The 22,858-nt window shown below is 41.5% G+C and overlaps 3 protein-coding genes across 4 annotated transcripts in view; all 3 read left to right on the forward strand.

Annotated features, from left to right (window-relative positions):
• Nucleotides 1-3,344, forward strand: part of LOC118396414 (phosphatidylinositol 4-phosphate 3-kinase C2 domain-containing subunit alpha) — a 52,686-nt gene extending 49,342 nt beyond the window's left edge. Inside the window, exons 29-33 of the mRNA XM_035790595.2 lie at nt 234-351; nt 666-747; nt 1,113-1,222; nt 1,452-1,577; nt 1,760-3,344. Of these exons, the coding sequence (XP_035646488.1) occupies nt 234-351; nt 666-747; nt 1,113-1,222; nt 1,452-1,577; nt 1,760-1,942 (619 nt within the window). The 3' untranslated portion in view covers nt 1,943-3,344. The remainder of the gene's footprint in view (nt 1-233; nt 352-665; nt 748-1,112; nt 1,223-1,451; nt 1,578-1,759) is intronic.
• A 1,069-nt stretch (nt 3,345-4,413) lies between these two features.
• On the forward strand, nt 4,414-15,828 carry LOC118396416 (40S ribosomal protein S13). 2 transcript variants are annotated; one of them, XM_035790598.2, is made up of 6 exons: nt 4,418-4,561; nt 7,229-7,277; nt 13,090-13,168; nt 13,427-13,596; nt 15,115-15,215; nt 15,752-15,828. In XM_035790598.2, exons 1-6 carry the CDS (start codon nt 4,539-4,541, stop codon nt 15,783-15,785), a joined length of 456 nt encoding a protein of 151 aa, XP_035646491.1. In that variant the 5' UTR covers nt 4,418-4,538; the 3' UTR covers nt 15,786-15,828. The 2 variants fall into 2 exon arrangements, with proteins under 2 accessions (XP_052321399.1, XP_035646491.1); XM_052465439.1 differs by lacking the exons at nt 15,115-15,215; nt 15,752-15,828 and adding an exon at nt 14,418-14,833 and having other exon boundaries at nt 4,414-4,561.
• A 296-nt stretch (nt 15,829-16,124) lies between these two features.
• On the forward strand, nt 16,125-20,281 carry LOC118396415 (protein phosphatase 1 regulatory subunit 15B-like). Its single transcript, XM_035790596.2, has 3 exons — nt 16,125-16,565; nt 17,044-18,248; nt 19,666-20,281. Exons 1-3 carry the CDS (start codon nt 16,382-16,384, stop codon nt 19,900-19,902), a joined length of 1,626 nt encoding a protein of 541 aa, XP_035646489.1. The 5' UTR covers nt 16,125-16,381; the 3' UTR covers nt 19,903-20,281.
• Nucleotides 20,282-22,858: the final 2,577 nt, after the last annotated feature.

A 22,858-nucleotide genomic window follows, 5' to 3' on the forward strand; every position in this document is an offset into this window, starting at 1 on the left:
TCCCAAAAACACTTTGAAAGTCTGCCATATATATGACCTTAGAAAGCCAAAGGTAACCTCAGATTTTACAACGACAGTAATAATATTGAGAATATTTGTTGTGCTTTAACTCGAAGAGCCTTACATTGTATGTGGGTAAAGCTTCCCTTCCACCCCCAAAAGTGTAGCGCCCACTTCTCCACAGATGCACGTCTTCTTGTTAGTGCACTAAACTTTCCCCGTCCCCTCCCTAGGTTCCCTAATAGGATGGTGCTGGGCCGTACACACATCAAGGACGTGGCGGCCAAGAGGAAGATTGAGCTCAACAGCTATGTCCACAACCTGTTGAGGAGCTCCACAGAGGTCACCCAGGTGATTGACACACACACACACACACACACACCACACACACACACACACACACACACACACACACACACAGTTATAAAAGCCCAACACACTCTATTTTCACTCAATATTTTGGTCACATTTTAGGGTAGTCAGGATAGTCCATCTGTATGTGCTCTACAGATGGTCATACTATCCGTTGGATAACAAATTGCTTCCTACGATTAGGGTTAAGTTTAGTACATAGTTAGTTGAAAGGTTACCGATAGTCCATTTGTCAATGCTCTACGGAGTATCCAAAAAAGGAGTTCTCAATATTTTCTCTCTTTCTCTATCAGTGTGATCTTATCTATACATTCTTCCATCCGATCGCGAGAGACGACAAGACGGAAGGATTCGAGGCGATGGCCAAAGCACCAGGTAAATCTGAGTCCTATTGTGTATATGTCAAATCACATTTTATTTGTCAAATGCGCCGAATACAACCGGTGTAGACCTTACCGTGAAATTCTTCCTTACAAGCCCTTAACCGACAGTGCAGTTAAGAAAATATTTACTAAATAAACGTGCAGGGTTACAGGTTAGTCAAAGTAATTGAGGTAATATGTAGGTAATATGTAGGTAGAGGTAAAGTGACTATACATAGATAATAAACAAAGAGTTGCAGCAGCGTAAAAATAAGAAAGGGGGGTGGGTCAATACAAAAATAGTCTGGGTAGCCATTTGATTTGATATGTATCGCTATTGTCGCAGCTACAGTTTTGAAAGAGTTATTTCTCCTGCAGAGGCGCCACCATTGAGTCCAACCTCAGGCAGAGTGGAGGGGGAGGTGAAGCTGTCTGTTTCCTACAGGAACAGCACACTCTTCATCATGGTCATGCACATCCGAGACCTGGTGAGTAGGGTGGCTCACAGGGCCCAATCCTAACTAGCGCACATCTCAAACTTTTGGCAGTATAATTAATTGATACCTTTATCCTTAGCCCCACATATCTCAAGATCCATTTATTTACCCCTGATAGGATAAATAAAATGGTATGGAATTGAATTACATACATGAATCCTCAGTTTGGCCTTAGTTAATGCTCCACTAAGCATGTCCATTTCCATCTGCCTGCGTATAGGTATCTGAGGAGGAGACAGACCCTAACCCTTATGTGAAAACATACCTGCTCCCAGACCCCCACAAAACCTCCAAGTGCAAAACAAAGATATCCAGAAAGACCAGGAACCCCACTTTCAATGAAATGGTGAGTGAAATCAGTGTGGCACATTTTCATTAGGCCACCTAGCAAATTGTCATAGCTAACGGCTTTGTGTTTTGACCGACTGTCACTTTGGAACTGTTCTCCTCATCTGCCTTTGTGACGAATGCGAATTAATACAAATTGCTGCCAACTCGTGTTAACTGCTTTGACTACCTCCTCCTTAGCTGGTGTACAGTGGCTACAGCAAGGAGACCCTTGGTCTGCGGGAGCTGCAACTGAGCGTGCTTAGTGCCGAGTCGCTGAGAGAAAACTGCTACCTGGGCGGCGTCACGCTCAAACTCAAAGACTTCGACCTCAGCAAGGAGACGGTCAATTGGTACAAGCTGACCGCCGTGCCCTACTTCTAAACGACTCCACCTGGGAACAACTCCACTTCTCACCTCTTCAAAAACTCCAGAGATACACCCATATAAGGGCAGCGGAACTGGCCACTCCCCGGAGGGGGGTGCTTCTAAACTCCACCCCCTTCCTCCTCAAGCTCACCTCATTCCCAACCTCTCTTTGACCCTGTCCAGAAACCCCTCCTACCCCTGAAGGCCGTTCATGTAGATCCTAAAGAATTATAAGCAATATGGTTGTAGCACCGACCTTTCAGATCTACACAAGTGCCTAAGGGATAGGGGCAAGGCTAGGGGTTGTTTCTGGGTGTGGGGCCTTTCTCTCACTCTCACTAATCATGGTTGTTTCCTCATTGAAGCAAACAATCTCCACTTATTTTGTTTGTTCCTAAACTATAACACGAGAGCTGTAATGTTTTGTACATTTTGACATTAGAGGACCAAAATGGCTTACTTTCAGAAGAGTATATATAGATTGACACATTTATTTTTAAAAAAGGGGCTCATTTTTACATGTAACTTTTTTCTACATAGACAAATAGGAAGCGTCTGGTTTCCTGCTAAGCTAGCTGGGGATGTGTCCGTCTCAAACCAGACTCCAGGAAAGAGAGTGATCTTGTGTTTCCCAATCACGTGCCAAAATAACTGATGATGATGGCAAACCACTCTTCCAAAGGGGAACCGAACAGGGTGCCTTGTTTGTGTTCACAATCTCTACTACGCTCCACTTTAACCTTATCACAGTATATTTGATAAAAATTGTTATACCCCAATTGAAAAAGAAATCTATTCTGTCAAATAATGTCAACAGTTCTTCCACTGTGAGCGGGGTTCAGTACTAGCATCAGAAGGTGTTGGAACGATCAGCTCCAACTTGTCTGCACACCACCATGTCTTTTTAATGGTAATTACTTGACTCCTTTTCGGGATTTGTATCACAAACACACTTTTGTTGTGCATTTGATGATGTAGGATAAGTTTGCCTCTAAACACTGATCTAAGGTCAGATGTTATATCGCCACCTATTGTTTTAAGGTTAGAATTTGGGGTGGGGTAAGCTGATCCTAGATCTGTGCTGTAGGGGTAACTTGACCTGGAGCCATATGGACAAAAAAAGGGAAAGACATCCAGGGCAAGAGATACGCTGCTTCCTCTGAGCCGAGTACAAAACTAAAGATGAAATAATGAATAATGAATTTATCCTGGAGGGGTTTTAAAGAGAATATCAACAAAGACAAATAGTGACGATCCACTATTTTAATGACTGTAAAAAAATAAACATGCTGAGTTTGTATTATTAACATGGCCAGTTATTTATTCGTAATTGGTTACCTTAACCAGAATGAATCGGTGTGTACTGTAATCCCTTCTTTCCTAAAGCGAATTAAATGTTTTTTGAACAAAGACTAAAGTTCATTGTGTTTTTTTGTTATTTATGTTGGCAAAGGGCCAATCGAATCAGTGATATTGACTGTCATTGATAATTGTACGTCTTATTTTGTATTTCTATGCACCTGATGGTCTCTTCCAAATCAATGTCATTTGTCACATGCGCTGAATGCTGGTAATGCAGTTAAAAAATACGTGTTTAAGTATTTACTAAAATAATCTTTAGTAAAAAATAAAGAGGAAAAAAACTAATTAAGGAGCAACAATAAAATAACAGTAGCGTGAGGCTATATACAGGGGGTACCGGTACAGAGTCAATGTGCGGGGGTACGGGTTAGTCGAGGTAAAGTGACTTCATGGAAGTAAGCAGTGTAAAAATGGGGGGAGGAACAATGCAAATAGTCCGGGTAGCCATTTGATTAGATGTTCAGGATTCTTATTTAGATGGAAAAGTGAGTGAAAAGCATTCTTATGATGACATAGCCCAAAAAAACAGTACCACACATTTGACCGAAAATATAAGGTTGTTTGAGAATGGTTGTGTTTCTCCAGCGCCATCCCTCACCTTTACAGCCAATCTAGTGGCGGGGCTGCAGTTCAGTTGTCTGAAAACAGTGCGGGATTGTGGCTTTCTACTCAAGCGCATTTGACGTAATTTCCCACTCAGGCGCAAAATTGTTGTTTCAATCGCGTGGAGGCATTCATGTTCATTTCGAATATTTTCAAAGAACCGGATTATTTTGCTCTGTTCACCTAAAAGACGTTAATTTGGCTCACAAACGGCTCTTCGTTCACTAATGCTTAGAAAATGCCCTAAAACCATGAACACATTCTAAATCTGCAATTTAAAGCCTAAAACGTTGCTTACCGTTATATAAAATCGTGAAACGTGATTTAAAATAAGTGTTTACCTGATCAAATTATTAGATTGCCTGGAAAAAAAGAGAAACCACCTTCACTATATTCTTGCTGCACTGAGGAATTACCATTTTAAGACAATGTTTGTATCATTTATATCCAGATAATAGATGTCTGGAGCTCAAAAATCAATATTAACAGCACAGATTGAACAAGTTTAGTTATAACAATCTTTGATTAACAGTATGCAAATCAGTGAGCCAAATGAACAACTCCCTTGGTTCCCAACGTTCACCAAAGGAGCTGTTCATTCACGAACGACCGGCCATCCAAGGCTCTCTCTTTCTCTACTGCTATTATGGGTCGCATGCACGCTCCCGGGTAAGCTTTATTTTCACCGTACAAAACAGCTTTTTAAACATCAGTTATTAAATATATTTACCATTTATGCAATGAGAATATATTGTCTACACATGACATCCACATTGAACCGTCTAAATCGCCCCAGTCCCAATAAATTAAGAGTTTAAACATTGCCCCATTTAGCAAGCTAACTTAGCCAGCTACAAGCTAGTTACAGCCAGTCGTATAACTGGTTACTGCTAGCTAACGTTATTTAGCCAACACACTTCCCTGCGAGATGATGTAAAGTCAGCAAGCTAAGGTATCCACCACACAAACACTTTATCACTAGCATATAACGTTATGAACTAACGGTAACTCCCTGTTTTCTTTTCAATGTAGTCTTGTCTCAATGGGGCCATTTTAGCTAACGTTAGGGTATTATAGTGGTAAAATAAACATTGCTTTTAGGGCTGAACGGAGCATACCAAATGACACAACAGACTCTCAGAAGCAGTGTGGTCAGAAAACGGCCCACTCTATCCCTCAGCTAATGTTAGCTAGCTAGCTAAACGGCTTGTTAGCCACCTACCCGCGGTAAACCTATGATCGCTTCAACAATTCAGCATGAAATCTTTATAGCAGCATATTAAAATGCTACCAAGAACCTGAGCTTTGTAGTGATATACGTTTTTGTATATGGTCACAGTGTGGATGAATGCTTGTTTGTTGCTTACATTCTCACTCAGACGATTTTGCACTTGCTCCATAAAACTCCTTCCAGAAGTCAAGTCAACTTGTCTTCTTCGAGTTGATACTCTAATAGTTTGATTGAACAATATGACACCTACAGAAATGGACGAATCTGAAAATAGTATTTTCAGGAGAGCCCGAAAAGTGGTTGTCAGAAGCGTCAAACCGCTCTGATTGAGCTTGCTCCCCCGAATCAGAGATGCTCACAAATGGTTTATCAGACAACACTGACATTTACAATATTTTGTTATTCACAACATATTACGGAAGATTTTTGTAAAAAAAATATTTACATTTAATTCAATAAAATGGTATTGTCTGAAGAGATAGAGAAGATGCATACAGTGTATCTTAGTTCGTGCAGGTGACTGGTCCTCCTCCTCAGTCAGACCAATTGGCAGAACTGATAGAATATGTTCTGGAAGTTAACTTCTTGATGCACCCATCCCGTTAGCGGGATCATTTTCGTCAACCACCGCAGAATTGCAGAGCGCCAAATTAAAATTAAATCACTAAAAATATTTAATTTTCATGAAATCACAAGTGCAATATAGCAAAACACAGTTTAGCTTGTTGTTAATCCACCTGGTGGGTCAGATTTCAATAAAGCTTTTCAGCGAAAGCATACCAAGCGTTTATGTAAGCACATCTCTCTCAGTAGGAAAAGTATTACAAACAGATAGTAGCCAAGTAGATTGGTCACGAAAGTCAGAAAAGCAATACATTAAATCGCTTACCTTTGATAATCTAGAGACTCCCAGTTACACAATACATTTTGTTTTTTCCATTTTGTTCCATAAATATTATTTTTATATCTAAAATACCTCCATTTGGTTGGCGCGTTATGTTCAGAAATCAACAGGCTCGAGCGGTCACGACATCGCAGACTAAAATTCCAAATAGTATCTGTAATGTTCGTAGAAACATGTCAAACGTTTTTTATAATCAATCCTCAGGTTGTTTTTACAATATATAATCAATAATATATAAACCGGGAATGTAGCTTCTTCAGAGAGAGAAAATGAATGCTCCAAGCTGTTGCGCATACAAAACGCTGCTGGCACTCAGCCATACAATGATGCGATGTGATCTTTCTCGCTCATTTTTTCAAAATAAAAGCTTGAAACTGTCTAAAGACTGTTCACACCATGGGGAAGCCATAGGAAAAGGAATCTGGTTGATATCCCTTTAAATGGAGCGAAGGCAGGCTATGGAACATGGAGCTTTCAAAATAGAAGCCACTTCCTGGTTTGATTTTCCTTAGGTTTTCGCCTGCAATATCAGTTCTGTTATACTCACAGACAATATTTTGACCGTTTTGGAAACTTTAGAGTGTTTTCTATCCTAGTCTGACAATTATATGCATATTCTAGATTCTGGGCCTGAGAAATAGGCAGTTTAATATGGGTACGTTTTTCATCCAAACATCAAAATACTGCCCCCGACACTCAAGAGGTTTTAAGAAGGGAGACATTGCTCAGTTTCTTGGTTAACCAGTCACCTGCAGGAACCAACCCCATGAACAATGCCTATGTAGCTTTTTTATATAGCAGTAAATAAGAGGACTGAAGGGACCGCCCTGGCGGAGCTTGTGACAGACTTGTACATGTGTTGTAACCTCTACAATTAACTGATAATAAATAGTGATTAGTCATTGAATATAAATAGTAATTGAATATTGGCTTCAGGTGTCTCTGGTGTTGAATTTCCACCACAATATCATGATTAATAAAGTGAGCACCAGAATCAAACCGTATTCCCGGTCAGCGTTCAGATTTTGTCACGTGAACTAACACCCTACAAACGGACTCAGTCTTATCACCATCTCGGTCGGTTCACTGAATTTGTAGCCAACAATGAATTGCACCGCACACAAACATTTTTCAACCTGTTTGCTGCCAGTTTAGCTACTTATAAATTGCCCAACTAATGTGAATGCCATGTCTGTTGCAGAAAGGGCTTGTCCCAGTCGGCGCTGCCTTACAGGCGAAGTGTCCCCACTGTAAGTACAACGGTTCATCAGTATTGTTGGGTCAATATTGGTCTGCTGTATACTATACGAGTGGATGTAGGCAGCTAGTGTCTACATAAGACTGGTAAGTAAGCCTTCGGTAAGAAGGTGAGTGGACACCTACCTGATGGTAGGGAAGTCAAATGAATGGGCTGCTGTAGATATGAGACTTCTTTCTAGAGCACCCGGTTAAGTTGTGAATAAGAGCATTTTTGTCATCTCAAAATGGTTCCACTAGTGAGAAATGTGTGATTATTGAAAAAAATCTTGCTTCATTTACTATCATCCTAAATTAAGATATTGAATTATTACACTAGTTTCCAGCATGTGGACAGTATGTGTTACTGCAAGCTGATGTTTTGACCACATTGAATTAGGGAGAATTGCACATCCTTTTTACCTGAAATTGGTGATGTTAGTAAAAGGTTGTAGTCAACACGATGACACAAGATCAATTACATAATCCATATATTTGGTTTTGTAAGGTTAATTTTGTCATATGTGGTGGAGGTAGCGGGTCTTAGAACGCAGCTATCCTTTGTGTCTCAAATCAAATTTATTTATATAGCCCTTCGTACATCAGCTGATATCTCAAAGTGCTGTACAGAAACCCAGCCTAAAACCCCAAACAGCAAGCAATGCAGGTGTAGAAGCACGGTGGCTAGGAAAAACTCCCTAGAAAGGCCAAAACCTAGGAAGAAACCTAGAGAGGAACCAGGCTATGTGGGGTGGCCAGTCCTCTTCTGGCTGTGCTGGGTGGAGATTATAACAGAACATGGCCAAGATGTTCAAATGTTCATAAATGACCAGCATGGTCGTATAATAATAAGGCAGAACAGTTGAAACTGGAGTAGCAGCACGGTCAGGTGGACTGGGGACAGCAAGGAGTCATCATGTCAGGTAGTCCTGGGGCATGGTCCTAGGGCTCAGGTCCTCCGAGAGAGAGAAAGAAAGAGAGAATTAGAGAGAGCATATGTGGGGTGGCCAGTCCTCTTCTGGCTGTGCTGGGTGGAGATTATAACAGAACATGGCCAAGATGTTAAAATGTTCATAAATGACCAGCATGGTCGAATAATAATAAGGCAGAACAGTTGAAACTGGAGCAGCAGCACGGCCAGGTGGACTGGGGACAGCAAGGAGTCATCATGTCAGGTAGTCCTGGGGCATGGTCCTAGGGCTCAGGTCAGTTGAAACTGGAGCAGCAGCACGGCCAGGTGGACTGGGGACATCAAGGAGTCATCATGTCAGGTAGTCCTGGGGCATGGTCCTAGGGCTCAGGTCCTCCGAGAGAGAGAAAGAAAGAGAGAAGGAGAGAATTAGAGAACGCACACTTAGATTCACACAGGACACCGAATAGGACAAGAGAGGTACTCCAGATATAACAAACTGACCCTAGCCCCGCGACACAAACTACTGCAGCATAAATACTGGAGGCTGAGACAGGAGGGGTCAGGAGACACTGTGGCCCCATCCGAGGACACCCCCGGACAGGGCCAAACAGGAAGGATATAACCCCACCCACTTTGCCAAAGCACAGCCCCCACACCACTAGAGGGACATCTTCAACCACCAACTTACCATCCTGAGACAAGGCTGAGTATAGCCCATAAAGATCTCTGCCATGGCACAACCCAAGGGGGGGCGCCAACCCAGACAGGATGACCACATCAGTGAATCAACCCACTCAGGTGACGCACCCCTTCCAGGGACGGCATGAGAGAGCCCCAGTAAGCCAGTGACTCAGCCCCTGTAATAGGGTTAGAGGCAGAGAATCCCAGTGGAAAGAGGGGAACCGGCCAGGCAGAGACAGCAAGGGCGGTTCGTTGCTCCAGAGCCTTTCCGTTCACCTTCCCACTCCTGGGCCAGACTACACTCAATCATATGACCCACTGAAGAGATGAGTCTTCAGTAAAGACTTAAAGGTTGAGACCAAGTTTGCGTCTCTGACATGTAGAGGCAGACCGTTCCATAAAAATTGAGCTCTATAGGAGAAAGCCCTGCCTCCAGCTGTTTTCTTAGAAATTCTAGGGACAATTAGGAGGCCTGCGTCTCGTGACCGTAGCGTACGTGTAGGTATGTACGGCAGGACCAAATCAGAGAGATGGGTAGGAGCAAGCCCATGTAATGCTTTGTAGGTTAGCAGTAAAACCTTGAAATCAGCCCTTGCTTTGACAGGAAGCCAGTGTAGAGAGGCTAGCACTGGAGTAATATGATCACATTTTTTGGTTCTAGTCAGGATTCTAGCAGCCGTATTTAGCACCAACTGAAGTTTATTTAGTGCTTTATCCGGGTAGCCGGAAAGTAGAGGATTGCAGTAGTCTAACCTAGAAGTGACAAAAGCATTGATTAATTTTTCTGCATCATTTTTGGACAGAAAGTTTCTGATTTTTGCAATGTTACGTAGATGGAAAAAAGCTGTCCTTGAAATGGTCTTATGTTCTTCAAAAGAGAGATCAGGGTCCAGAGTAACGCCGAGGTCCTTCACAGTTTTATTTGAGACGACTGTACAACCATTAAGATTAATTGTCAGATTCAACAGAAGATCTCTTTGTTTCTTGGGACCTAGAACAAGCATCTCTGTTTTGTCCGAGTTTAAAAGTAGAAAGTTTGCAGCCATCCACTTCCTTATGTCTGAAACACATGCTTCTAGCAAGGGCAATTTTGGGGCTTCACCATGTTTCATTGAAATGTACAGCTGTGTGTCATCCGCATAGCAGTGAAAGTTAACATTATGTTTTCGAATAACATCCCCAAGAGGTAAAATATATAGTGAAAACAATAGTGGTCCTAAAACGGAACCTTGAGGGATACCGAAATTTACAGTTGATTTGTCAGAGGACAAACCATTCACAGAGACAAACTGATATCTTTCCGACAGATAAGATCTAAACCAGGCCAGAACTTGTCCGTGTAGACCAATTTGGGTTTCCAATCTCCAAATGAATGTGGTGATCGATGGTATCAAAAGCAGCACTAAGGTCTAGGAGCATGAGGACAGATGCAGAGCTTCGGTCCGATGCCATTAAAATGTAATTTACCAGCTTCACAAGTGCTGTCTCAGTGCTATGATGGGGTCTAAAACCAGACTGAAGCATTTCGTATACATTGTTTGTCTTCAGGAAGGCAGTAAGTTGCTGCGCAACAGCCTTTTCTAACATTTTTGAGAGGAATGGAAGATTCGATATAGGCCGATAGTTTTTTATATTTTCTGGGTCAAGGTTTGGCTTTTTCAAGAGAGGCAAATGGCAAAGATAATTCTGGGTGGTCTCTATAAAAGTCGCTGACCGCACACCAATACACAAACTATCACTCAAACAGCCAACCCTTTTTATTGTAAATAAGAATTCCATTTTTTAAAACACTACATTCATGTGGATGCCACCATGATTATGGATAATCCTGAATGACTCGTGAATAATGAGTGAGAAAGTTAGACTCGCAAATATCATACCCCCCCCCAAAAAAAACAATAACCTCCCTTGTTATTGTAATGGTGAGATGTTAGTCATGGGAGTTGTGATATTTGTGCGTCTAACTTTTTACAGAAATGTTTAGAAACCTATTATATGTTATTATATTATTGTGATAGTTTGTGTATTGGTGTGCGGTCAGCAACTTTTATAGAGAAACCGCCCAGATAATATTCACATTTTTGGTAACTTCAGTATTCGCTTGGAAGGGTCCACAGACCCACTCCAAAAGGATTTTGGAGCCATCGTCGACTCAGTGTGTTTTGTCCAACATGTCTCCGGGCCTACGCATTGCCACAGTCAATCCCTGGATTTAGTTTTGTCCTGTGGAATAAATATTGGGAATCTAAATGTTTTTGCAATCGCAACAAATAATCTACTCAGACCCCAACCTCAAGAAGGATTCTGAGAGAGATAGCGGGAGAGCTGGCCAAGGACGGCACGTTCAAGAGTTTTGGAGAGAGAAAGAAGATAGTCTGTAGTTGGATCGGAAGGATCAGTATCATACCCCCCCAAAAAAAAAAAAAACAATAACCTTTCAAAAGACACTATATAAATTCTCGGACAACCCAAAGGATTCCCTTCCAGACTCCCTCCACCTACCCAAGGACGTTGGAGTAAAAAAAAAATAATGCTGATTGGTTAAAACCGCATTCCACAAGTTAGCACCGGCTAAATATCTGACATTAAAATGTCTATTTACTCTGTTCCATCTAAATCGCACCTCATTAGCTCATTGTTATGGATGTATCAAAATAAATGTCACTAGAGAACAGCGTAAACAAATGCAAATGCGGCTACTTTGCTGTTATTCTGGCTGCAGAACGTGACTAAGTTAGCCATAGTTGGCTAGCTAGCAAGCAAGGAATAAGAACATTGCCAGCCAGTATGGCAATGGAACATTTAGAACAAAACAACTGGGTCGCGTCCATAGATACAGAACAAAATGACTGAACCGATAGAATGAACGAAGCCGGTGTTAGGAGGATATATTGGCACGGTTTGCCAGCCCTCGACTAACAACACCTGTGCCAATATATCCTCCAAACAATGGCTTCACGGGCATTATCACTTAAGAAATACCCTAGATGCAGTCGCACTGCTGCTCAATCAGCGTACTTTTCCAACCTAATTGAGTAGAATAAAAACAATCAATTGTATTTTTGATATGATCACAAAGCTAACTAAAAATCAGTATTCCCCAAGAGAGGATGGCCTTCAGCAGTGTTGAATTCATGAACTTCTTAGACGAAAAGATAATTAGAAAGCAAATTATGGACTCGTCTTTGAATCTGCGTATTTCTCCAAAACTCAATTGCCCGAGTCTGCCAAGAACTGCCAGGGCCTAAGATCAATCGAGACAATCAAGTTTTTAAATCACGTATCTCTCGATACATTCACAAACATAGCCATAGCCTCTAAACCTTCCAGCTGCCTACTGGACTCTATTTCAAATAAACTACTGAATGAGCTACTTCCCGTGCTTGGCCCTCCTATGTTGAAGATGATAAACAGCTCACTTCCCTCCGGATGTATACCAAACTCACAAAAAGTGGCAGTAATAAAGCCTCTCCTCGAAATGCCAAACCTTGACATGGATTTTTTTTACAGTATCAGCCTATATGGAATCTCCAATTCCTCTAAAAAAAAAAGCTGTTGCGTAGTCCTTCCTGAAGACAAATAATGTATACGAATAGTTGCTGGTTCAAATCCCAGAGGAGGCAAGGTGGAAAAATCTGCCATTCTGCCCTTGAGCAAGGCAGTTAAACCCCAACTGTTCACCAGGCAGAATGATCTTGATCAATGAGATTATTTTGGAAAGAATTATGATAGCATGTATATTATTTTATTTGTGCATATTGGAAAAAATAAATTAAACAACTCACCATTTTCTAATTGCCTGGTTTCATGGGCAACTAGCCACAGGAGTTTATAAGCCAACGAAGCCTTCTGAAAGTACTGCTAAATTTAGTTTGGTGGACATTCTTCTGTAATTGGTGAGTATGGAGCCAATAATTAACTCTGTACGGGAGCTTCACACACCTGGTTACAGAATGTGGCTAGGCGTTACACTGGTTGGAGCTTAGATTGCTCATTTCCTGGTCTGCTCGCTGAACCCAGACTCCAAGTATATATGAAAAGGTTTGTCAATCCAGGCATGGATGATGTCAGTGTACTCCTTATAATCGGGAGTAGCTATCCTTCCAAGCCTGGATTAAGGAACATTTTCATATCCGTTATCGGTCTGGGTGAGGTCATCATCGGATGAAAAATCAGCCCTCCTCATGTTCCGGCCTTCAATGGCATAACACTCTTATGGTGTTCTCTTCCAGTGGCTGAAGCTGACATCTGATGATGTCAAGGAACAGATCTTCAAGCTGGCCAAGAAGGGATTGACCCCATCTCAGATTGGTAAGTGCAACAATAGCAAATACCAGCTGACGGTCCATGAATGAGAGAGCTTTATCTATTCATTGTTGTTGAATTGTCATCTTTGGGTGAGTTCTGAATAAAGCTGGATTTAGGCTAACAGGGGTGCCTGTCTGTTTCCTCATGGGCAAACTGCTTTGGTGTCATGCCAAACAGAAAGGTATCCAACCATGATTACGGTCATTTCTCTTGACTGTCCAGTTGACTCTGTCTCTTCCTTCCCCCCCCCCCTCTGTCCAGGTGTCATTCTGAGGGACTCCCACGGTGTGGCCCAGGTGCGGTTTGTCACCGGGAACAAGATTCTGAGGATCCTCAAGACCAAGGGCCTGGCCCCAGATCTTCCCGAGGACCTGTACCACCTCATCAAGAAGGCTGTGGCTGTCAGGAAGCATCTGGAGAGGAACAGAAAGGTGAGCAGGCTCACATAACATAGGCTATGATGGCACACTTTGAAAATACATCCTTCCTTGAGGTAGGCCAATGACTGATCTAATATGGCTTGATGGGTGAAATCTAGTGGTAACATTTCAGTGTTTACTTCAAGGCAGGGAGGAAGATATTTTCATAAGCCGTATTTTATTCAGAACGCTGTCCCTTTAAGCGAGCTAGCAACCTTTCGGTTACTTGCCCAACGCTCTAACCAGTAGGCTACCTGCCGCCCGTTCAAGATAATCCATCCACCTGACAGGTGTGGCATATCAAGAAGCTAATTAAACAGCATGAACATTACACAGGTGCACCGTGTGCTGGGGACAATAAAAGGCTAGTCTAAAATGTTCAGTTTGTCACACAACACAATGCCACAGATTTCTCAAGTTTTGAGGGACTGTGCAATTGGTATGCTAACTGCAGGAATGTCCATCAGAGCTGTTGCCGGAGAATGTAATGTTTAATTCTCTACCATAAGCCTTGTCCAACCTCGTTTTAGAGAATTTGGCAGTACAACCTACCTGCCTCACAATCACAGACCACCTGTATCGTGTGGGCGAGCGGTTTGCTGATGTCAACGTTGTGAGCAGAGTGCCCCATGGTGGCGATGGGGTTATGGTATGGGCAGGCATAAGCTACGGATAACGGTCAAAATGGCATTTTATTGATGGCAATTTTAATAAACAGATACCGTGACGAGATCCTGAGGCCCATTGTTGTGCTATTCATCCGCCCCCATCACCTTATGTTTCAGCATGATAATGCAAGGCCCCATGTTGTAAGTCTCTGTTCCCAATTCCAGGAAGCTGAAAATGCTGCAGTTCTTCCATGGTCTGCATACTCACAAGACATGTCACCCACTAAGCATGTTTAGGATGCTCTGGATCAACGTGTATGACAGCGTGTTCCAGTTCCCACCAATATCCAGGAACTTGGCACAGACATTGAAGAGGAGTGGGACAACATTCCACAGGCCACAGCCCGATCAACTCTATGCAAAGGAAATGTGTCGTGCTGCATGAGGAAAATTGTGGTCACACCAGATACTGACTGGTTTTCTGATCTACGCTCCTAGCTTTTTTTAAGGTATCTGTGACCAGCAGATGCATATCTGTATTCCCAGTCATGTGAAATTAATAGATTAGGGACTAATGAATTCATTTCAATTGACTGATTTCCTCATATGAACTGTAACTCAATAAAATCAATGAAATTGTTGCATGTTGCGTTTTATATTTTTGTTCAGTATATTTACATCTGATGGCCGAAGTGACCACCATCGCACAATCGTCAAAAGTAGGCCGACCGATGTAAACACGTTTTTGTCTTTCACAAGATGTGTTAAATTTTGAGCCATATCAGGGACAGCACTCTCCTGTCTGGGTCTGGTGTTTTTGTACTGCATGTGGGGATGAGTCATGTGTGCACTCTTTAAGAATAGCTTGTTAAACTACTTTGTTTCTAGAGATGCTAATGTCTGTACCCCTGTTTTTTTGCAGGACAAAGATGCCAAGTTCCGCCTGATTCTCACCGAGAGCAGGATCCACAGACTGGCCCGTTACTACAAGACCAAGAGAGTACTTGCTCCCAACTGGAAGTAGTATGTACCAGTAAACACAATTACTGCTCTTTTGTATGGCAAACATAGTCTGCCATACTTAATTAAGCTCAAATTGCATCATAACATGTCCATTATATTACTGTACCAGACCTCTGTCTACGCCATTTAATTTGGTCGCTATGACTCCTGCACAATTCTATGTCCTACTCTTTGTCCTGTAAGAGCTGAGATATTTCTGATGTGCCAGAGGAATGCTGGAGGTCAATTATCAGAGTGGCTGGACTGCCATCTCTGCCAGTCCCCTTCATATAGCACTGTATTATACACTATAACCATGGTTTATTTCTAGGTTGTCTGATCTTGGGTCAAATATAACTAATTAGAATGTGAGTCATTATTTAAAAAATATAAAAAAATGTTGAAGTGGGGTGCCCTGATTTGTGTTGTAAATTGAAACGCAAAGCAGTTCTTTGTATTCTCTTCATGCTTGGTTAGGTAGTTAGTTCACTTTTGGTTTGTGAGAGTATTATTGCGTTTTCCTGTCTCTAATAATTTCCTTTATGTTTCTTCTCCAGCGAGTCCTCGACAGCTTCTGCTTTGGTGGCATAATCATCATCACGTTTTGGATAAATAAATAATTGGGATTCAAATATTTATTTGTCTTGTGTTTATTTAATGAGGACATTTTTGAGAATAATTTGTACATGTCTTTATGAGATAATGAATTACATGGCGGCATAATATAGATATGTAATGGGAGTTTGTATTTGTGTTATTGTGTTGTCATACGTTTATTTTATACTGAACTACAGAGGCAGCCAAGGGGAATTTACGGGAACTTTCCATGCACTTTCCATGCGTCACTGAAACACGTGAGTGGCGGGAGAGTTTACAATGAGGAGGAGGCACTTGGGTGTGACTGACGCTTACCTTGTCCAATCACAGCATGATACGACGACGCGAACTTGTTTATTTAAGGAGAGTGTCGTCGCAATTGTTCGACATTCACTCTACTACAACATCACAACTGAAAATATGCCTGCACGACTACTCAACGTTTGAGATATTTTATATACGTAGAAAGTAATACTTCAGGGGAAAATGAAATATTTTCTTACGGTACGACAACTGACGAGGGATAGTAATCTAGTTGTTTTCGACGAGCGATATCAGAATACGTGAGGATCATTGTTCGAATTATAGACATGGCTCGAGTTAAAATGGCATCAAGTGGCATCAATTCTTCTGCGACTAGTTTTCATCGAACTGCGATGGAGAGGTTTGGCGACCGTGGTATGGCACTCCTACCGTGGATCATGCATATACTGACCGTACTGTGCGAACAACTACGGTCGTTGGTCCATGTCATTTACTACAGTGTCTTGTCAGGTACAGTAAAGTTCATTTCCATTTCTGTGGTGTTGTATCTGTCGAACTGTTTTGCTTTATCTTGGCCAGGTCGCAGTTGCAAATGAGAACGTGTTCTCAACGAGCCTACCTGGTTAAATAAAGGTGAAATAAAAAAATGGATGCAGAAACCTCACTTCCTTTATGTGTGGGGAAATGTGGCCCTGGTCGCACGGATTATAACTTGTTTTGACCTGGTACTGTAAAACATGCGACAGTAACAATATAACAAGTTCATTAATGTCCTTATTTGATAAAACATTTGGGGGGAGAATGGGTTGGTAGGCTCGTTTATTGTCCAAATTACAATGCCGGACATAGAACCATGTCTATTTGGTATGACATGTCAACAATTTGTACATTGTTTAATCCATACAGTCTGGGTTAATCAGGCAAAAAGAGGGACGTTTTGGCAAACTATATAGGTAGCCTAACCTATTTGTTCTTGTTTTTTTTACAGTTTTCCATATGTTCAGGTTTGAGGTTCACCTAAGAATCAACTCTGTCTCCGGAAATTCCCACACAGGGGCCTTTCTGTCCAGTCTACAGGCTGAGGCGATGTGCTGCAGATTGGTGGACGACTTTGTGTCCCATGCCAGGATGGATAGCGATTATGGACTTTATCTTGGACACCACCCCAGCTGGAAACTGGGCTTTCCAAGTGACTGTAACCTGTTAGTGAGCAGCGCTGACCGTAGCTCCAGCTTGGATGAAATGTCTCGCAACAACAAGGAGAAAGTGTTTGACTTTAAAACCAAACATGACACCACTGAAGTGGATCTGAGTGTTTACTGGGGTAAAGAGGATGACCGAAACATGGGAGCATTTGACAGTGAGGACAGTAAAGCACTTTGTGAGTCCCTGGCCATCTCCAGTGACCCTTACAACCCCTTCTCTTTCCCCTCCTGCAATTCAAGCTGCTCCAATATGGAGGAAACAAAAAATGAAGATCAAGTTGGCGGCGGCGGCCTTGACTGTAACTTGTCCAGCCGGCCGGGTGAGGAACTTCAAGAGCGCCTCGGTGGCTTGAACATCTGGACCAGTCGTTCAGATAGCGAAAGCAGCTGGGGGAGTTCTGATGATTCCTGCGCAGACCTGGACGAAGAGGAGAGCGACAGACTCTGGGCGCTCTTCACCAGCCCCGTCGACCCATACAACCCCCTGTGTTTCACAGCATCTGTAGCCAGCTCAGTCCCTCACACAGACCAAACACTTACACACTCCCAGGAGGCTGAAAGGGCCTCAGTCCTGCCCTCATGTTCTTCTGACACCGTTGACAGTGAGATCCCTGGCCCTTCCTCCTCTGAGGATGACACAGAGGAGCAGCTATGGAGGTCCCGTTCCCAAAATGAAGACCCTTACCACCCTCTGAACTTCCGTGCCTGCCTTCAGAGCTCCCCTACAACCACAGAGCCACCTGCCTTCAGCACTGGAGACCCACTCACCCCACAGACCTGTCCCACACAGACACCACCCGGCCAGGGTAAACAGAGGGGCGTTGTGGCCAAAAGCCTCCAAACAACCAGGCACACAAAGCCTTGTCTACCGAAGAGACCGCTAAAGCAGCATTGCCACCCAGCTACTACACTAGTGCCCTGGAGGAGACCTGAAGCTAAAGTAACAGAAGGACAACCTCAGGAGAAGTTCAACCACCCTCTTAAAAAGGTAATTAGTTTTCCCTGTTCTACATCCCTCAGTCTATAGCTGTAGTTTTACTGCCTTAAAATGATATGCCCATCACATCGCCCATATAAACATTAGCAACCAAACATGATGTACTATTAATAGCTCAAGTTTACATATTGGCTAAACATAATACTTGAATATTAGGAACTGAATATTAGTAAGGGGGAACCACTTACTTACTCAGAAATACAAAACAAATACATAAGAAAGGTAATGGGCGATTCCACACAAGCGCAAATATTTTTTCGTATTCCAGATTGTTTTGGCAATTTTCAGAAACTTATTTGGGCAAGAAAGGATGTTTGATATGCTTTTTCCATTTGTATCACAAACTGTTTGAGAGAATTGTGAGTGGCCATTTTAGGCCCTTTTTAGACTTTTATACATGCCTCCTTTGAGACCCGTGAACCGACAACATCTTGGTGTCATTTATACTCATAGTGAGCTCTCAAATGTGGATTGTCTAGATTCTGGAGAAGAAAAAAAACACACATTAATTTATTCAACATTTTAAATATGAATATCTCAAAACTACACTTTTTTGATTTAGCTAACTTTTGACATTGTTTAGAAAAATATCCTCTTTAAACACGTCACATTTCCAGAGTGGGCTCTCTGGTACTTCTTAACGATATAATCCATTTTATACATAGAAAGTGAAGTTATAGGTCATTAACCAGTCACAGCCCTCCTTTAGGATTGCGAATTCAGCAAATCACCAGCAGATGGGAGTTCCGTTTGAATCCATTTACCAGTCACTGTGTTTGTTGGTGATGCTCATAAAATGTATCATAACTTCAGCATTAGCAGAGAGCCCCTTCTGGAAATTTGATGTACTTCTAGAGTATATTGTTCCAAACGATGTCTTAAAATGAACCAAAATGGGTAGTTTTGAGATTAATATTTTTAATGTTGAATAAATGTCAACAATTGTATTTCAGAATCCAGACATACTCCATATTTTAGAACACTATAAGGAGTGTAATGCCACCACGATGTCTGTATTATGTACAGATTGTTTGGGATACAAATGTAAAAAGCATGTTAAACAGCCTTCCTCTCAATGGAGTTTCCATGTGAAAATTGCCCGCACAATCTTGAGTTACCGAAAATATATTTCCTGCTTCCGCTAGTGTGGAATCTCCCCCAATGTAAATTGTAGTATAGTTGATGGTGAGGTCATTCAATGACTCATCTGCCTCGTACACAGTGTAGGCTTACTTGTGTGCTTACCCAAGTCCTTGTTTATTGTTGCTTAGCAACAGAGGTTGTAATGACTAAACCTGTCATATGATACGAGAGTCATGAGTCAGAGGATAGTAATGTTGCGTGACTGTCTCCCAACACTGCAGTCAAATGCTCTCATCTGACGTGTGTACCTGTTTGTGTATTTTAGGTGCGGTTCTCACCACTTGTCCAGGTCCATGTGATGCATACTTGGCCCTTTGCCCGGCAGATGTCTCGCAAAGGACCCTGGGAGGAACTAGCCCGCGATAGAGACCGGTTCCGAAAGAGGATCCAGGAAACCGAGCAGGCCATTGGCTACTGCTTCAGTCAATCACACAGAGACACGATTCGGGCAAATTTGCTAAGCACTTCAACATCAGCCATGCCCCTGGTCCATGAGCTCTGAACATAAATGTTTTACCATACCTTCCTAATGAGAACTTTTGATTGGTTGCAATGCAATATATGGTTTTAGGTCAATTATAATGTAAAGATGGTGGTTTTAGGCCAATAGGATTTGGCATCAAATTCTACCTGCACTGTACCTCAACACTGTTGCACTGATTTTTATATTGGATATAGTTATTATTCAACATTAATGTATGTTATGTACTTTTGTATGCCTTACAATGTAATTTATTAATGCCCTATGGAGCTTGTTTGAATTGTACCAGTTTGGAATGTTAATCTTTATCCAGATAAGTGGTGTATTTAGAACTAAAATAATTAACAGATGGTATTTGTGATCATACTACAGTTAATAAACAACCTGTTTGACACCATAACTATAATGGTCTGTAATTCATCTTTGGATAAGGAAAACTCATAACTAAATGTCTACTTTTTAAATTGAAATGACTTGAATCAGAATGAAACTTCAGTTGGTGTGATTATTTTAGTGGGAGGTATACTTTGACCCTCCTGTGTGAGGTCAACCAAACCTATATCTCTGTCACCATAGCTACACAGAAGTCGGTGTCAACTTGAATGCATAATGTGTCACGTCTATATTTAATGCCTTTTGTGGGCACAGCTGTTCCATGTAAAGGCAAAAGGCTTTCTGTCTCAGATTGTTGTGACATGCCTACAAAGCAGGGAGGGTGTGGTCACCTGGGGAGTGTTCAGTGGAGTGAGTTCACAACGCTGCAGATAGAAATGTAATGTATAGAGCTGACATGAGTCAATTAATCTCCACAATACCAGGTTTATCAGTATTTTCTGTATAATCTTGCAGAAAAGTCCCTTCATTCACTTCAATATTCACCTATTCTCCACATAAATCTAGTTGCCTACCTATTTTCACACTATGTCCCTTAGGCTGTGTTTACACAGGCAGTCCAATTCTGATATTTTTTCTACTAATTGTCATTTGATCAATCCCAGATATTTTCACATCAGACCAATTGCTCGTGGAACATCTCATTCTAAAATAATGGGCATTCATTTGGAGTTGGTCCCCCCTTTGCTGCTATAACAGCCTCCACTCATCTGGGAAGGCTTTCCACCAGATGTTGGAACATTGCTGTGGGGACTTGCTTCTATTCAGCCACAAGAGCATTAGTGAAGTTGGGCACTGATGTTGGGCGATTAGGCCTGGCTCGCAGTCGGCGTTCCAATTCCTCCCAAAAGTGTGCGATGGGGCTGAGGTTAAGGCTTTGTGCAGACCAGTCAAGTTCTTACAAACTCGTGGAAATGGCAAGATTATTGTATTATAATAGTTGTTTTATTCAACAGAATAGAGTATTCTGTTAACTTGTGTGTGTGTTTTACGAAGGGCCTCTGAGATAGCACTGACAGGAGATTTACGATGTCTTTGGGTAATAAAGCCTAAAGAGAATTCCAGAGAACATGAGCTAATGGTTCTGTTCTTTACCGTACCAGGGAGACGGTTCCAGTTTGGAGTAGGAGGGCCAGACACTGGTCTTTACAATGCAAACTGTTGTAACTGTCTGCTATGTTTTATAGATATCTTTCATACAAATCTTAACCTTGTGACCATTCTATGTGTCTGTTGTTCGTCATATAGGTTGAGAGGGGTGTATCTTGGCTATAAAAGATCTTTGTGCTTTTGTGTTGTCACGTTCAATGGTTCATGAGAAATGGCGCATCATTGAAAGTTAATTGCTATTGCAAGGTTCTTATTATTAAACATGTAGTTTAAGTATAACTCTGACTGCTGTGTGAAATTTGTTTCTCATTTGGTAATGCAGAAATTAGCCACCATAAAACCGATCTTGACAAACCATTTCTGTATGGACCTCGCTTTGTGCTTCGGGGCATTGACATCCTCAAACAAGAAGGGGCCTTCCCCAAACTGTTGCCACAAAGTTGGAAGCACAGAATCATCTAGAACAGGTATTCCCAATCTGGCGTATGCCAAGTAAAAATGTGATTCACTTTTTTTATTATATATATATATATATATATATATCCTACCGTTCAAAAGTTTGGGGTCACAAAAATGTCATTGTTTTGAAAGAAAAGCATTTTTTGTCCATTAAAATAACATCAAATTGATCAGAAATACAGTGTAGACATTGTTAATGTTGTAAATTACTATTGTAGCTGATTTTTAATGGAATATCTACAGGCCCATTATCAGCAACCATCACTCCTGTGTTCCAATGGCACGTTGTGTTAGCTAATCCGGGTTTTTCATTTTAAAAAGGCTAATTGATCATTAGAAAAACCTTTTGCAATTATGTTAGCACAGCTGAAAACTGTTGTTCTGATTAAAGAAGCAATAAAACTGACCTTCTTTAGACAGGTGTGTGCCTTTCCAAGTCATGTCCAATCAATTGAATTTACCACAGGTTGACTCCAATCAAGTTGTAGAAACATCACAAGGGAGATCAATGGAAACAGGATGCACATGAGCTCAATTTCGAGCCTCATAGCAAAGAGTCTGAGTACTTATGTAAATAACATATTTCTGTTTTTTATTTTGAATATATTAGCAAAAAACTTGTTTTCACTTTGTCATTATGGGTTATTGTGTGTAGATTGCTGAGGATAATAACAAATGAATGTAATAAATAATAATATATATATTTTTTAGAATAAGGCTGTAATGTAATAAAATGTGGAATGGAATGCACTGTATTGCAAAAGCGTTGCAAAATTCCGGGAACTGTCAATAAATTCCAATATTTTTACGGAATCAGAAGGGAATAAAGCAGGAAATATAGAATTCTCCAACCAGAATTTCTGGGAAACCACAGAATTTATTGAAAAGTTTTTGCATCCCTATGTCTATCTGAATCTTTAGTCCAGGTTATGTAACTTTGACCACATCATGATAGGCTACATCACTATATATTTGTTTACAGCAAGTCATAGAAAAATCATATTTTATGTTGCAT

Source organism: Oncorhynchus keta, chromosome 17 (genome assembly GCF_023373465.1).
Source record: "Oncorhynchus keta strain PuntledgeMale-10-30-2019 chromosome 17, Oket_V2, whole genome shotgun sequence".
Taxonomy (NCBI): domain Eukaryota; kingdom Metazoa; phylum Chordata; class Actinopteri; order Salmoniformes; family Salmonidae; genus Oncorhynchus; species Oncorhynchus keta.

What these genes read in the sequence shown, in the direction of transcription:
- LOC118396416 (XM_035790598.2), top strand. Translation starts at nt 4,539, where the DNA reads ATGGGTCGCATGCACGCTCCCGG. An exon ending in GGTCGCATGCACGCTCCCGG is followed by an intron (nt 4,562 to 7,228) that starts GTAAGCTTTATT and finishes TGTCTGTTGCAG; the next exon opens with AAAGGGCTTGTCCCAGTCGG. An exon ending in ATCTGGAGAGGAACAGAAAG is followed by an intron (nt 13,597 to 15,114) that starts GTGAGCAGGCTC and finishes GTTTTTTTGCAG; the next exon opens with GACAAAGATGCCAAGTTCCG.
- LOC118396415 (XM_035790596.2), top strand. Translation starts at nt 16,382, where the DNA reads ATGGCTCGAGTTAAAATGGCATCAAGTGGCATCAATTCTTCTGCGACT. An exon ending in TTACTACAGTGTCTTGTCAG is followed by an intron (nt 16,566 to 17,043) that starts GTACAGTAAAGT and finishes TTTTTTTTACAG; the next exon opens with TTTTCCATATGTTCAGGTTT. An exon ending in TCAACCACCCTCTTAAAAAG is followed by an intron (nt 18,249 to 19,665) that starts GTAATTAGTTTT and finishes TGTGTATTTTAG; the next exon opens with GTGCGGTTCTCACCACTTGT.